The sequence below is a fragment of the Anabas testudineus genome, chromosome 14 (assembly GCF_900324465.2).
Source record: "Anabas testudineus chromosome 14, fAnaTes1.2, whole genome shotgun sequence".
Classification (NCBI taxonomy): domain Eukaryota; kingdom Metazoa; phylum Chordata; class Actinopteri; order Anabantiformes; family Anabantidae; genus Anabas; species Anabas testudineus.
Window position 1 is genome coordinate 12,831,665 of NC_046623.1, and position 16,619 is coordinate 12,848,283.

The window sequence follows — 16,619 nt, forward strand, 5'->3', positions numbered from 1 at the left end:
TTCTGATTTATTTACAATACTTTGGCTTTAATTATTTAAAGGTTAATGACAAAGTATGTTGTTTGTTGTTGAGATACTCTTCAGCTGAATTACCCACAATTGTAAGGCATTCCAAATGGCGCAGATGGGTTAATATTTAATGTGTTCATGGAAAAAAAATCCACTCTTAGCACTCCTAGCATTCATGCCTTTCTAAGTAGAAATGCCGCCATCTGCTCTTTTATTTTGTCGTAGTTTTCAAACATAATATCATTCACAGTTTTACTAAAAGAGGACATTTTACTGTCAGTTGTTGTCATACGTTCTGAGTGCTTAAACGCCAAGCATACCATGCTCTCGACTGCCTATTTCGAAAACAGGAAAGGCTTCATATGAGGCAGCCGTAGTCTGTAGCAAAGAGCCCTTCAGTGCCAAATGAGCAAATGTCAAAGGTTTTCCGTCTTTTGAAGGGGCTTTGGAGGGGATGCCATGATGAATGGAGCTCAAGAGGCTGCATGTAGGTTCGGACTGTAGAAGCACCATAAAATTGCTTGCTTACATTGAGCTTTTATATGTGAAGGTAGAATAACATAGATCTATCATAAAGCCCTGGAAACAGGAATGACAGGGCAAATAAAGAAGTGTATTGGTAAAGAGAAAAAATACCTGTAGATATATATATTTCTTCCTTTTGGTTGTTGCCTTTGGGCCGCTCTGAAACATGGCCTCATGGCCTTCCTTCATTCATGCAGGGCTGAGCTCTAAAATGAGACTTTCCACAGTTTATTATCTCTGGCACTGCTGTTTTATCTCAACTAAGTTCTGTGACAAAGATAATGAGAGCTTACTACACCCTTGAGGTGTTCTTTGTCACTTGTTGGTCTCTCCTGTTATCCATCAGTGCCTACTGAGTAATGATAGTACTGATCAGTGTTGAGCAATTTTCATTTTTGCTAATCAGAATCTTCATCTAAATGTGTGCATCAGATGTACTCGCATTGCATATAAACAGAACATTTCTGCTCCCTGAAGCAAACAGTGTAGATGCCCACTGCATACAGACGACGCGAAGAGTTTCCGCTGTTGTTCAGGAATTCAACATTCAATTTCGACAGTTTTTTTTTTTTGTTGTTGTTTGTTTGTTTGTTTGTTGGCTGATGTGATTAATGAGATGTTTATATGAACAAGTTAAAATCAAATCTGCAAATTTATATAGGAAATGAAGCAACAAGTATTCATTCAGTAATCTAGAAATTTTCTTTTATCACTTTAATTTGTAATTTTCCACACTATAACTTTTTATTACATAAGAATGCAGCTTATTTTTCTACATATTGTCCTATTCATAAGACTAAAGATTTTTTCCGTACAGCAAGGCCATAACACAATCAGACGATTGACAGTAACCATGTCTCTTTAACAATATTGTCACTATTTATTAAATTAGATATGTCAAAAGGCAATTTTTCCTAATATTTCTGCCTATCATTCACCTCTCCATATCTCACTAGCATTAATCATCATTTAAACACTCACACACACTCATTCCTGCGTGAAGAGTTTCAAAAGATTTTAATCAATCTGGGAGGGAGTCAGTTGTCAGCATTACTCTGCTTTCTTGTGCCCAAAAAAAAAAACGGGATCTGAAGTTCATCTATATTAATGGTTGTGTAGTGCCACACTGTGGCAGAACATTGATGAAGGATACACACAGGGAATTATTGAAGATACATCTATCAAGCCTAATAAGGTCAATGCAAATCCCAAAGAAAGTTAAATGGTTACACAACTGAACTCAAGGTAGTTTGCCACAAATTATTTGCATATTATATATTGTATGTAATCTGTGTTGGCATGCTCCAGTTTATAAATAGTATGAAAAATTCACTGTAAATCTGCAAATAACTCACTGAGTGAGATATTCTTTTTTTTTTCTATGTGGAGATATTTATAGTGACTGACTTGCTCTGGTTAAGTCCCAGCAGTTTAAACCTGTCATGGTTACTCACATCATGTAATCATGTAAGAGTCTTTGAAAATCCATCAGGTCATGTGAGAGTCAGCAAAGATTTAGGGTGTGAAGTCAGTATCCATACAAACGTATTACAGTGATGTTGGAAAACCAAAATAACACAGTTCGGTTTTTCAGTGCATACATACATTATTTCAACATTCCTGCTAGTGACATTGTATTCGTTTTCATATAATATGTTGTATAAGATTTATGAACATTTTGAAATTGTGATATAACAATCTGAATATTGCATAATCCCCACTGCATTTCAACACATGTATCATGCACATTTGTTGTGTCAGTATATAATGAAATGAAGGCTTCTCAATAGTTTTATAGTTTAATAATTTAACCTTCTATTTAAAGCGCCACCAATCTATCGTAGACATGTTTGACATCATTTCCAACACATTCAGCCTGATACAATTGGCATCTGTAGAGACAAGAGAAAAGACAAATACATTGCTTTTTGTTTGTGTTTTTATAAAGACAAGGTTACCAATGAATCAGGCAGAGTGTCAGAGGTTATAGATAAAACTTAATGTATTGTATGCATTCTGTTTAAAATGAGCATTTCAATATGTAGTCACTGTTGCCTCTTCCAGTGCTATAATCATATGTAAACCAACTGCCCGTGTGATGGTTTTTCATCAGTGTACATGTACACAAATGTGACAGGCTGTCTATGCTGGACATGCTGGTTATTGATTTCTCAGGAGTGTGTGGTTTTCTGTGAAATTGAGACTTATCACATGCAATCTGTTATTAGCAGTCTTCTGGAGAACTGTCTCGGTACTGTACCTGACAAGCCTGTAAAGAAAAATGGCTGGTTAGTCCACCCTGACATATAGATTTGTGTATTCCCCCTCAGTGAGAGCATTCTCAGAGAAAATCCAGCACTGAATACATGCCACATGATTTATTATGTCTGTTAAAATGCAAATGAAGCAATGGGCAGAGGAAAAACAAGCTCTGTCTGCTACACCATAGCCACCTTTAAGTACACAAACCTGGTGCACTCCTTCCATTTTCATCACCGCCATTAAAGAAAATTAAGGATTGCCTATTGCAGAGCAGCCAAGATGGGGAATTAGTGAATGTAAATGAAATGTCTAGAATAACCGTGGGCTGTACTTTCACTTGAAAGGGTATCTGTATCTATGCAGGAAACAAACATAACAGACAGATCAGTCATAGCGAAGCGTGTCCCACTGCGGCTCTGTTTGAGGTTTTAACATGGAGCATGAATCATTTGCCATGGAAGGCCAAATGTTTACAGAATTCTCAAAACTGTGGCTGTCATTTTCCCTAATTTGCGTTAATCACCTATTAAATTGAGTGTTAAAGCTGTGCCTGTCAACTGAAATCTGAAAATTGAACATTGTATATGGTAAAAATATAGTCGCATAAACTGGGCCAAAGAGAAGATAATTACAGGATGTAAATAATGGATTAAAGTTAGTGGTCTGGAAATATTCATCACTACAGGCTGTTTATATCATTAGCATTATAACATTAGCATATGACTGTATTAGAGAAACTATAATGCTGAAGTGAAATGTGATCTCAAACTGTAAACTATAGTAAGATAAATGAGCCTGCTGTTAACAGTCAAGTGTGATTTTATCTGAGGGTCAGCATGGCCCAAATCACATTTGATTGCTTAAACGTGTGTGGGTTGTCAATTACTTGAACCTGTTACAGGCAGAAAAAAAGAGATATAAGGGACAGACACCAAGAGAAAGCAGAACCATTAATGCTGGGTCTATGCATTAGAACTTTAGATTTTTATCTTTAAATATGATTTTTCTAATACCTGTAATTATAAAACACAAACGCTGCTTTGTATATTATGGCAACTAGGTTGTCAACATTTCATCTTTTATATGTGATACAGGCCTCAAAAGGCACCAGAACTGCAAAACATACTCAACACTAGCTGTCCCTGCATTTTCTTCCCACCTTCAGGGATTTGGATATAACCAGTTTTACATAAACTGACAGTCCTAAAACTACAAAGTGCTCATGTTCTTCTCAAATAGTACAGTATGATGACTCCTTGATCCTCTACAGACCCTTGCAAGTGGTAGCCACTAACTTAACCACTTCACAAGAACGGGCCTCACTACCAGCCGAGGCTGGATCTTGCTTCGCTATGATTCTTTGTTCCTTCATGTTCTTTCATGGGACAACATCAAGGTGGCCTGTTTGAAGAGCCTACAGGGGCCACTTTTCAAAGAGTCAAAAGCGCTGGGTACGACAAAGTGAGTTGAGAAGTTTCATGCAAATGTCTTCTGTCACATGGGAGCACCAGTCTAGCGGCAATCAATCATGCTTATTTTGATACCCTGACGAAAAGGAAGCGTATAGTTCCATTTAAGTACATAGAAATGCTTGAAACTAAATTGTCACTGTCAGCAGATTCGTAATTCTGTGATCTAACTTGAATGAACTACTAGTTCTTGAATAGGTATATGTATAAATCAGTGTAGATAAAGATGCACATCTCAGGTACATGCTACTGCTACTTCATATACTGTATGTTAAGTTCGCTTTTTGTTTCCTTTTGGCGTCCATTTACATCCATTTAATGTTGTGAGTCAAAAAGTAAGCATCAATTGAAAACAAATGTTTTGGTCACTAAAGAATGTTAATGCTTTATATTTATAAAGGTTTTTGTACCATTTCATATATTATACACTCATAAATTCCATGTGAAGATGAAAAAACATGGCCACCATTTACTAGTCTGGGTTTGTAGAATCATCAAATGTCATTATGAATGATAAGATTTGAGCAACCCATTGCTGAAATGCAAAGCTGCAAAGCCTGAGCTGCCTTGGACCTCCAAATCCTGTTTATTCCATGCTGGTTATAAACTGTGTGTGCATATGTTAATGTGGAATAATCTATGGGAGAAAATAATCCACATTTGCACTTTGCCCTCAAAGTAGATTTATAGAAAAAAATATGTGTGATGACTGCTTGCATATGTTGAGATAAACAACTGTTCAGATAACCGTTTTAGCAGCATAAATAAACAAAATGGGACCCAAGAGAAAGTAATGAAAGCTAACTAGCTGTGTAGGGGTGCATGGCTGCTGAACAAACCACACAACCTGCTGTAATATTACCTGTTAGGAGTATTGTTTTCTGTGGAGTGCTTCTGAAAATAATGGGTAAGCACATAGATGTTTGCAAGATATTGTTTTTATTTTATTATGAAAAACAATGTTTCCTAATAGGAAAATTAGCACAGAATGTGAAACTGGAGGTGTTACAATGGACTAGTAATCATGAGTTTTGTTTTATTTTGATTGAAGGTCAATCTGTAACTCGAAAATCGAATATTATTATTAAGTTTCTATTCAAAATTAAACATAGTCTTCCTTCAAAATGCAGCTTAGTTAAGAGCCAAAACATGTAAGTCATGTTAGCAGCAGCACCACCATTTTAAACTTTTAACTATATAAATTTCCTCTGGGTGGTTTGGCACAAATCTCTAACAACCAGATGGAGCTCACCTCCTGATAGATCGTTCAGTTGAGCTGTCTCTCTTTCATCTCGCCCTCCCTCAGCAGTTTGTTCACACAATGACAAATGAATTATACAACAAAATTAGTCATGGACAAACAGGCTTTTAGTGTTTTACTGTAATATCAGAGGCACAAGTAGTTTAAAAAATGTTTTTTAGTCCTTACTTCTGCAGAGGTCTGTGGTTCTGTCAGGTTTTTAAAACTGGTCTGATCTGAAGCTGGAATAAAAAGAACCCTAGATGTTTTGCAGATCCAGTCCAATTCTAAATTGAGTTTGATGTGTGTTTTTTAATCTTTGGTTCTGTCATTGTGTGAAATTGAACTCCTCGAGTGTGTCAGCTATGATGACTTTCAAGAGTAAATATCAAGTTGCTATAATGAAAGCGGAGATTAGCGTATTAGTTTCCCTCTGGCTCTGGCACGATTTGCTTCCAAATTCTCTTTGAAAAGAACGACACACTTGAGGTCTTGACAACTGAAATCTGAAGCAGTTTATTAAAAGCTTGACTACGTTCCTCATCATCTCCCTTCCTCTCTCTTTCTAACTTTCTTTCTGTCCCTTCTCCTTCATGTTAAACCCTTTTCTCTTTCCTAACTTGCCTCTCTTTCCTGCCTGTTTGGCTTGCATATCCCCTCTTCTTGTCCTTGTCCTTCAGGTGCCACAGCTGGTGGCTCAGTCCTGGGCACCGGAGCCATCGTAGGCATCCTCATTGTTGTGTTTTTCCTGCTGTTGGTGGGCATAGACATCACCTGCTACTTCCTCAACAAGTGTGGACTTCTGATGTGCATTGCTGTTAACTTCTGTGGGAAAGCCGGTCCAGGTGCAAAAAGCAAGGACATAGAAGAGGGAAAGGCGGCATTCACGTAAGTGAGCTTCATTTTGGGTTTATGACGCATTATTTGTTATGTATGAAATTACTAAAAACTGTTATAGTAGTGATATGAACAAAAGACAGTTTAAAGGACAATACTGATGTTTTAGCCCTTTAATTATAAATTATATGTTTTACAGTGGTTAAGAAGGTTAAATTACAAAAGTAAATTGTGCGTCAACTAGATTTACGTGTCTGACCTAATGTAATAGTCTGCACTCGATCTTTTTATGTGTTCACTTGGTAACAACGTTAACCTGTCACAACAGGAAAGATGAGTCGAAGGAGCCAATTGTTGAGGTGAGGACAGAGGAAGAAAACACTCCAAACCAAGGAGGGGGTCCTACTGAGCCCAATGAGACCACTCCTTTGACAGAACCTGAGTAAGTATTCAACAGCACTAATTCCCCTGTCAACATGCAGATAGTAGAAGTACTCAAACTCAATACTCTATACTCAATACTAAAATGTTTTTTTTTTTTTATTTTAGTAGAAAAGTCCAAAGTACAGAAAAATACAAACAACTAAAAAATACATTTATCTGAGCTGAGTGAATGATAAAATAGGATTTTAAACTGTAACATGGAACTTTATGCTGTTGATAACATAGATGTCCAGAGGTTTTCTACATGTGCCCCATAAATACCATTTCTGCAGAACTCTACGTTGCTCAAAACAGAAATAGCTGATATATGGGCTAATTTTGACTGTAGGTCTGGTATGTGCAGATCTATTCCCGAGAGCTTTACCAGACCAACAAACACTACTTTCTCCCGGCTCTTGTGAAAACCAAACTAGCATCCTAATGCTGAAACTCCTTTTTCTATATTTTATTGTTATTTTTTGTTTACCCTTCTATATTTTGTCTAACATTTTTATTGCGCTGGTTTTTGCTTTTTCCCCGTAACAGTAGTACTCACTCTGCCTTGTTTATGCCCTGATCTACACTCTCCTTTTATGCTTTTATTTCTCTTGTCTTTTCTTTTCTGGTCTCTGTGTTCCCACCCCTGCGTCCACTCCCCACCCTTCCCTCTCCCTCTTGTTTGTCCTGCTCCTTCCCACCAAACAGGCCTGCTGCTGCAGACACCACGTCCACAGTGGTAAACTTCCCCTCCACTACCACTAACTCAGTTACAGAGAGCTTTAGCACAGCACAGAGCAGCCCTGCTAGCGAGAGCACTACTCTAACCTCAAGCTCAACCAAAGTGGCCCCTGCCAAGTCCTCCTCTCAAAACAGCCCTGTTGACCAGTCCAGTTCGCGTAAAGCTAACACCCAACCTGAAGTCGGGCCCCTGGTTGACCTGAGCGACACTCCTAAAGTTCCTTCCTTATCCAGCCCAACACCCCCTGTCTCAGAGCCAATCAGACCACCTTGTGCTAATGCTGATGGGCCACAGAGCCAGTGTGACCCAGTCAAAGCCCCTGAGAGCATCCAGAATAAGGACTTACGAGTAGACGGTCCAACCAAGGATGTTCCCAATGCCTTGTGCACAGACTCGACCACACCAGCCCAAAATGAGTATGAACACTACCTTTTCCACATTCCTCAACTTGTCACCTCTGTTCACAGACCATCCCAGTAGCTCATAGGTATGCAATATTTAAAGGAAAATTTCACCCTAAATGACATACACAGGGGCCAAATGACAAGCCGGAAATGCTGCATTGCACGCAAAACAAGAGCTAGAAGATTCATACAGTCAGTTCATCTTCATTACATTATGGAAAAAAAGAGATAAAATTGACCAAAAAAATGTTTGTTAGACATCTGTGAGTGTACAAACACTGCTGCCTTTCAGTAGATTCTACGGATACTGTTTGTGTAGAACTAGTGTTTAATAAATATACATACATTATGGGGAGAAAATCCAGATGCCTCTGCCAACAACAGCCTCATTATACCTGAATGAAATGCAGCCAGAAATCTAGCAGCAGTATGAGAAGAGAGCACAGCTGTGACTATAGACATGCCCCAATTTTCAAAAGCTATTCCACTATCCAGTGAGAATGTGTATTTATATACACTCAGCCTTTGCTTATGAATATGAAAATGGTATCCTGGAAAATAAAAACTTATAAACAGAAGCAAATAGTTAAAAATGGATATTACCATACTAAATTATTTGTGACATTTGATCTCAGAATAATGTACAGAGAATTTCTGGTTGTGGGATTACCATTGTAGAAACACTGAAGTGTCAAATTTTCCTTTAAGAAAACCAGACGTTGAGCAGGCACATCACTGTGATCTACTGGGATGAAACCAGTGCATGACCTCTTCATTTAACCATCACTTTTCATCCTCTACCTGTTTGTTTGTTTACTTGATGGAGATAAGCTTTTATTTTTTAACCATACAGCTTCTTCATATTTGAATATGGTAAAATGGAACCAAACAAATCATCTTAAACTTCGGTCACAGCTAGAGACCAGTCTCCTGCTTCAGCTTTGACTATTGTTGTGCATCTACACAGTCTTCCTGTGAAATGAGAACTGTGCTTTACTGAGTTATTGGGTTTAACCTTGGCTCAGTGTGAAAATGAATGCAAAGAATGTTGACATTGAATGAACTTATTTATGTAAATGACATATTTGACACAAACGGATTCCCAGCAGCATCGTTGTGTATTGTTTTAAGTCATAGGTTTAGTATTTCAGTTTTAGATTTGCCCCTACAGGAGTTTGCAGAGGTTCCTGACAGCCTGTGAGGATGATGGGAAAGCTGTGGCAGAAGATGAATTACAGAGGCTTACTGACAATAACTCCTCTTTCTCTCCCTCCTTCATCTCATCTTTTGCTCACTCGAATGTCCAGAAGATGTCAGTGATGAAGTACGGGGAGTTCCAGCTAGTTGGAAGCAGGCCTCCTGTCAGCTCAACATCACCTTGATATAACCAAACTTGTCATAGGATGGATTTTTCTTCATAACTCTTTGACAAGTCAAAAGCACAGCTCTCCCACAGATCTATGTGGAGATCCTTCTTCAGCATCACAATGCTGAAATGTCTTACCCATGCTTCTTGCAGCTTTATTGGGTTTTGCAGTGACGTTGGACCCCTTTTTCTCTTTTGATTAGAAAAGGGTGTAGGAAACCATTCCCATAGTTCACACACCCGAACATATCACATACATAAATCTATTTCATGATGTTGCTAAACTCTATGTTTAGTTAGATTAGTGCATCACTGCACTGCCCTTCAATTTATAAGAGCGTTTTTTAATGTTTCAAAATGAAAATGGTCTGAATAGTGACCGTATAAGGTTATAAGTGCTTGTAGTACATTGGTTAGAAGTGTAATCAGCTTCATGCAAAGCATAGTGGTGCTCTTGGGCTTGAAAGTGATAGAGAAACGGTGTAGCATGAAAGGGAGCCTCTGTATGACTTATGATACATAATGTATTTTTTAAACCCCATTTCATAGTTCTGACTAGATGTAGAATGAGAATAAAATGTGTTGAGAACATTTGCGCAACATCATTGATAAACTGTGACAGTTCACAGTGAAGCCACCTCTTAATCTGACGTCTCTTTAAATGAAACGTTATCAAGCTCGCTAACAGCTTTTCTATTAATGAATTATTAAATTGAATTGTGCTGTTTGACAGTACTCTGTGTAGTGTAACAGTATGCACCATATTTTTTAAAATGAAAGCAGCAGCAGCATGTTACTAGAAATGTTTTCCACAGGGGTGCATATGCTAACACCAGAAAATGTTCGACTTCAGTGAAGTATGGCTTTAAGTCTCTCTCCATTGTGTGTTGGCACAGTCCAGACGGTGTGTAATCCTCTTGTGTATTGTAGTTTGTGTTGTAGGTTATGCCTCAGTCTTTCATTCCTTCATCCATTGTGCCTACCGGCCCTGTCTCATTCCACATCAGCATTCATTGTTCCTTGAAAATAGCTGTGACATCCATGTACTCTTTTTTGATGTCTGGCTAGGATAGTGAGCTTGATCACATTATGCGTGAAATGCATTCAGTTCCAGGAGGGAAAACAAATTCCCTCAAACCATCTTGCATGTTTTCCCCCCATTTCTTTTCCTCTTTTCTTTGAAAATTTACACAAAAGGTAGCTCCGAGCAGACAGTTTAGCTGTGAGAAAGAGACTTGGTGATTTGCCGTTAACAGAATCTCTTCTGTTCTTGTCTTTCTCTGGTTCTCCTGTGTGTGTGTGTCCCCGTAGTGGTAAGACTGTGAAGGATGATAACACAAAAGGTGAGACTGAAGTGAAGAATGCCACGACGGAGGTGAAGACGGTTCCCAACGAGGCCCCCCAAACAAACGGCAATGAAAGTAAAGCGTAATTGCTCCTCGGAGCGTCAGAAAGAAGAGGGTGGCTGGGGTTGGAAAGTTGTTTGGGTGTGGGTTATTAAGATTAAGGTTAAATGAGGTGGGGTCATAGTCACTGAAACCTCAAAGCAATGTCACACACCACCCCCATCGCATCAGAAAAAAAAGCAACAAAAAAAATAAATCAACGAAACGCAACAGAAAAGCAAAAGGTCTCATTCTACAGTGTCTTCTGACCAGGAAAATGTAAAGACCTCATGTACATGCCTTAGTTCCTGTTATCTCAGTTTCTTATTGTTTATTTCACGCACACAAAACAAAATTCACACTTGTAGTTCACCATGTTTCTTGTATGTAATATTAAATTGATCAACTGTCAACAGAAATTGAAAACTATTTTCCTGTAGATAACCATTGTTGGAGTATAGCTTTACTTCACAGAGTACTGCCTTCAAGATGTACACACATGTAAGACTGGTACATTACCAATACTACTACTATTCTTTATGCAGTATCATCATCACAGTAATGGATTATGGGTCTTTTTTTTTGTTTGTTTGTTCGTTTGTTTGTCAATATTTTATTGTGTTATAATAATGTGCAGACATTACTGCCTATTTAGCATTTTAAATGTTTTATTTTCAGGGCTAAAAAGTACAACATTAGCATGCCCGTTTTACTTTTTCTTTTTTTTTTCTTTTTTGCAAGGTTACTGTATTACGGTACACATTACTGTCATCTGGTTTGTCTTTGGATGTTTATTTCTTAAATGTTGCCTTCATATGGTTCTGGTCCAGAAATCATGTAGCCAAAGCTGCGGGAAACAGAAGAAAAACCAGAGAAAGATTAATTCAACCTTTTTGATTTATTGGCTTCAACCTGGTCTCCTTAAAAATATGTTCATATACTTTTTGTTAATATGTTTTGGAAGACATATAAGTTCCGCATGGGTTATGGTCCCAGACAACATTATTCCAGTCTAAAAGCTTGTTGTAGACTGGAATAATGTTGCTGGTGGTCAGATGGGATGTTGGATGTAAGGTGTAGTGACATAGTTTATCCTGCATCCTGCAAATTGTTAATGTTTAAGCTACTGGAATGATAAGATTAGAGAATGATTATGGTCTAAAAATAGAAAACGCAACATGAAAACAAATGAAAGACATTGTTGATCAAGTCACAGGTGTAATCAGTATGAAGATTTTGTTGGTTTGCGGATACATTCATAAGAACGATCACAATATGGATGACATGTGGTTCCTTTCAAAAGCGTTTTGTTGTTGTGAATTAGTTCCATATGAAGATGTTTTTTGAGTGATTATAACTGTTCAGAGGTCACCACATCCTTCAAAGTCCAACTGTTTCCAATTGCAGGAGAAATACGGCTTTTACTTGCCTAAATTAGATGAAAATTACAAATCAATAAATCATCCTTTATGTTTGACTCATCCTATAAAATATACCAGTCAGTTTCTCAAACTGCTTCCAGCCTTCATCAATTTAAGTCAGAAAACAGTCATGTGACCAAACATGCCAAGTGTATTCACATGGTCCGTGTGTTACCTGAAGTGGACTAATGAAAAAAGACGCTACATGATGTAAATAATGGGAGGCATGCTTAGAGTCCACTGTGTGCTCTTGACGGTAGCTATGTAGTGAAGCGTAGTTAAATTATATGGATAGGTTTACCTGTAGCATTGCAACCTGTTTGCCAGTTATCCATTATGTCTTGAAATGCCACATGTGTGCCTGAACTATAAACCATCCCAGGCAAATTCCTGTTTGTAAATTTTGACCTTAGGAGTTGTCAAGGACCACCCATTAGTTTTGATCTCAGTGAACCTGGCAGTGGCATTTAATGATGATGATAGTCTCATAGGTCGGGTAGCCTTCAGTGCAAACACACAACGACGCAGTTTAAATAAGATGACACCTTTAATGGGAGACAGCTTTTGCATGTGTTGTTAATATTGTCTTTTATTTTCTTTTGTTTTTTTTGTTTTTTCACACCAGTTATTTAACTAACAGGTGTGGGCTTAACAGTGGCTTAAAAGACCACGTGCTCTATCAAAGCTGTTTCAAACTGCATGTTTGGGTGTTGAAATAAAAAAGCATTCCCTTTAGCTTCTGCAAGCTTCTTGGCCAAACTAGTTGATGACACACCAATTTCCACTGCATGCAGCCGGACTGAATTAGAGTCTGACTGCTGGCTAAACCATCTCTGCTTCCTTGTGTGATCCAAAACCTTTGTTTTCCACTTTGTGACAACCTCTAATTTTTACTGCTTCAAAGGCTCTGTTGCTCAGATTTCTCTACGTCAGACTGACCAAGCAATGTGAGGTGTAACAGACTTAGTACAGGCTATTGGCAGGAAAACGTCTGGAAGTTTGTAATTTGTTTTTGGCCTGAGGTCTTTTTTTTACACCTGACCAGAAGAAGACACACTAAAAATATTGTTAAAGCATTACAGAAAGCCACAATACGCACATTTGAATGAGGTTATGTGGTTCAGATTTATTTGTTTTGCATAAAACAACTACTTCACAGGAATCCACAAATTTATTTGTGTAGTTTGGCTCATTGGTCAATTAACCCAGTATCTGAGATGAATGATTCTATGATCAGTAGAATAGGTCTCACTGTGTGTGTGTGTTAAAAAGCCCCACATGCTGTTATAATACACATACAGTAGGTGCTATAAGCAGCAGAGGTCTGTAGTGTATTTAATTTAATGAAGATTCATTTTATTGCTGAAAAAATAAACTGCAAATACCCTGAAAATAACAAGGAATCTGCATTTAGTTTTCCATGTAGCAGCATCCTCTTTGTGTCTTTTGAAGCTTGTCTAAGCCTGAATGATGAGCTAATTTTGGTGCCGTCAAACCGAAACCCTCCAGCATTGTTACAAAATACAGAGAAAGAAAAAAAAGATGTAACCAAGCCAAACAAAAAAACATTTGGTGCAAACCATAAATCTTTGTGGTTGATATTCTAGTTAGTAATTCAGGTTAATCTAGCAATCCAGCAAAGAAACTGCCAGAAACAAATCAAGAAACTGGTCAAGTCACCATCAGCAGCTTATTTAACCATCTGTTGAATGGTCTTTCAGTGGAACAACCCAATACTGGCCCTGCTCTGATCTGTGTGGATCACTTTACATGGAAAGCTTATGGATCCAACAGATTCAGCACTGTCACCAGCACTAGACTGTCTGTGTGCAGCTTACAGATCATTAACCAGTCAGCTCCACCAGACTCATAATATTGGACATTGTTACTGATAAATATCTAAATGCTGGATGATGCTACTTAGCTGTGGTTGTTCAGAACACCCTGTGCCTGCAGTGATGTGACAATGGACTCCTTGTGATTTGTCAATATTTCAGCATGCGTACTGAGCAAAAATACCCAAAAAGAGATGCCTGTAAGCAGTCCTCATCAAAATCGTTGAGATTACCAGTGTGCTAAATTACCAATAAGAGGTGTCCATCAAATACAGAAAATGTTACAGAAGTCCGAATTTGTTTGAAGTTGATTACAGACTTTTATCTTGTCAGTTTCTGTAAATAAATGTAAACACTCAAGCCATTTAATAGCCATTCAGTTGTCAACAAAACAAATCTGAGTGAAGGTTAAATTTGGCCTCTTTTAACAAACCAGGAATTTTTATGCATAGAAAGTCAGTGAATAGGTTTCAGAATGTTTCTCTTGAGCCATAGTGCCCTGCTTGGGGTTTGGAAGGTAGAAAACAATGTCTGTCTCTTTTCTCCTACTTTAGACTGCAAGCTAGTACACTGTGAATGTGTGAATCCATTGTGTCCTTTGTCATAGAGTTGAGCAAATAGTTTGATTGTGAAAAGATGTAGCTGATAGTACGCGACCGAATTCCCAACGCCAATGTACAGAAGTCTGACAGCAGCAAACTAGAAAGACACAGTGCCTTCGAAAAAGACTATGGTGGCATGCATCCCATTCCTCTTAGCATCTGCCTGTTGCAAGTTTCACATCTCCATCTTTCTGCCAACTCGCTTTTCCATTTACCATTTTCCATTTTTACGGTTGTAAATGAAATAACGCTTTGTCCAAACCGCCTTGTGTATTCGGATTGACTGTATTGATGTGGTGCATGTTGTGGGTTCATTAACTGTCCTCGTTAAAGCATCGTTCTGGTTTATTACAATTTAGATCCTACGCTCATGTACTCACAAGGTTAACAGACGTTTAGCAATGCCTAACCAAACAGTTGGCTTTGTTACCACGTATCTGACTCCTGCTGTTTGTAAAACTTCACTGTAGTGGTGTCGCCATGTTCCCAGATCTCGTCAACTATCCCCGTGAGTATGAAACTAATAGAAATGACTAAGATGGTCGAAATGACTTGTAATAAACTAGAATATTTGGACATATTTGACCTCTCATTCTAGAAAATGTAAGCACATGAGAACGTCGTCTAGCAAACCATCATGTCACAGTACAAGACACCAGTACACTTTGCTCAGGTCCCATAATCACTAAAATATGGATTTGTCAGAAGCAGGCAAAATATATTAAAAATTGATATTATTGTCAAAGTTTTTTGATATGGAAAACAATAACAAAGGTAGCATGTATTGATCTTTTTTTCCAAGTGTTGTGTAACTTGTCCTGTTCCCGACTTTTTATGTTTGCTTCAAAAGAAAATTGTTTTTGCTTCACAAAGCTCTGAAATGTAATAAAAAAAAAAGTGAGGTGTCATAAGCATATTTTACTGTTTCTAATATATTGAAAATGTCCTTTTGCTCAAAAATAAGCTTAAAAGTATTTAGGGTGTCGAATTTAGGACCAAGTTTTATGCAAGTTCATGCAAAACCTTTCTCTACCCATGTCACAGGAGGCCATGGGGTGAACTAGGCCCCCTTGTTCAGATACCTCAAATATGCAAGAATGTCACAAAGGCATCCTTGAATTTTTCTCTTTGAGTCCACAGCTTGATTCAGTCAGAATAAAGACATCTAGCAGGGTTTTTCATCTTGTTCTGCATTTGTGAAGAGGATACAAAGCAACATGAATTTTTCAGCATTTGAAAAAAAAAAAAAAGACAAAAAAAGAAGAGAAAAAACATCCTGCCAAGGTTCTCGGTCTCACTGTAAGAATCTCCAACACACAACTGTCTAACATCCAACTTTCTTCACACTCAGACATCAGATTTTAACTCTCATACTGTAGGGCAAACATGAGTAGTCTACCGGTCTTATGTATTTCTAATAACTCTCAAAACGACATGGACGTGTCCTCAAATGCCCAAAAATCCTAATAATTGTCATAAAAAATAAGCTAAAATACTTTAAAAAGGCGAAGGAACCCTGACAGCTATGCAGCACAGACTTTATTCCATAAATGTTTCAGTTAGGCTCCAACTCCTCTCTTCTGTCTATCTACCCTCTGTCACTGATGTAAATACTGAATACTAACTGAGGAAGAAGGAAAACACATCTTGACTTTGCATTCTGCCAGAAATGTTTGTGTTCAATAAAAGTAAAGAAAAATACAAGACACTGTATGTTTGTTTTTATTCAATAAAAAGGCTGTGTAATTTCCATCATGTAAAACTCACAAGAATTATATATTTACACGATTTGCCTATATGGATATATCAACATAATATATTTCTACACTCTTGAGTATAAAGACAAATTGTATTTTTAGTAGAATGTGCAGCAAGTCTGTAAATTTAGGTATAAATAATTTAAAATGCTGCTGAAGTGTCCATGCATTGTGCGGATCTAAGAAATGTAGGCTAAATGAACTGTTTAATATAAATCTTCAATATCAGTGTTATCAGTAAAATCACTACACTGTTGTGTTGTTGTTCCTGTTATATGGCGATTTTATTTTTATAAAATAAAAACTACACCAACATGTTTGAATCAGGTTATGACTAACAGCCAA

The 16,619-nt window shown here is 37.7% G+C and overlaps 1 protein-coding gene across 8 annotated transcripts in view; it reads left to right on the forward strand.

The window, feature by feature from the left end:
- ncam1a (neural cell adhesion molecule 1a) overlaps positions 1 to 16,195 on the forward strand; it is a 195,575-nt gene extending 179,380 nt beyond the window's left edge. For 5 of the 8 annotated variants that reach the window (XM_026372146.1, XM_026372149.1, XM_026372147.1 and 2 more), the window contains 4 exons: positions 6,186 to 6,393; positions 6,671 to 6,784; positions 7,471 to 7,920; positions 10,586 to 16,195. In XM_026372146.1, coding sequence (XP_026227931.1) covers positions 6,186 to 6,393; positions 6,671 to 6,784; positions 7,471 to 7,920; positions 10,586 to 10,706 — 893 coding nt within the window. In that variant the 3' untranslated portion in view covers positions 10,707 to 16,195. The remainder of the gene's footprint in view (positions 1 to 6,185; positions 6,394 to 6,670; positions 6,785 to 7,470; positions 7,921 to 10,585) is intronic. The other 3 variants (XM_026372152.1, XM_026372153.1, XM_026372154.1) reach the window with 1 other exon arrangement.
- Positions 16,196 to 16,619: the final 424 nt, after the last annotated feature.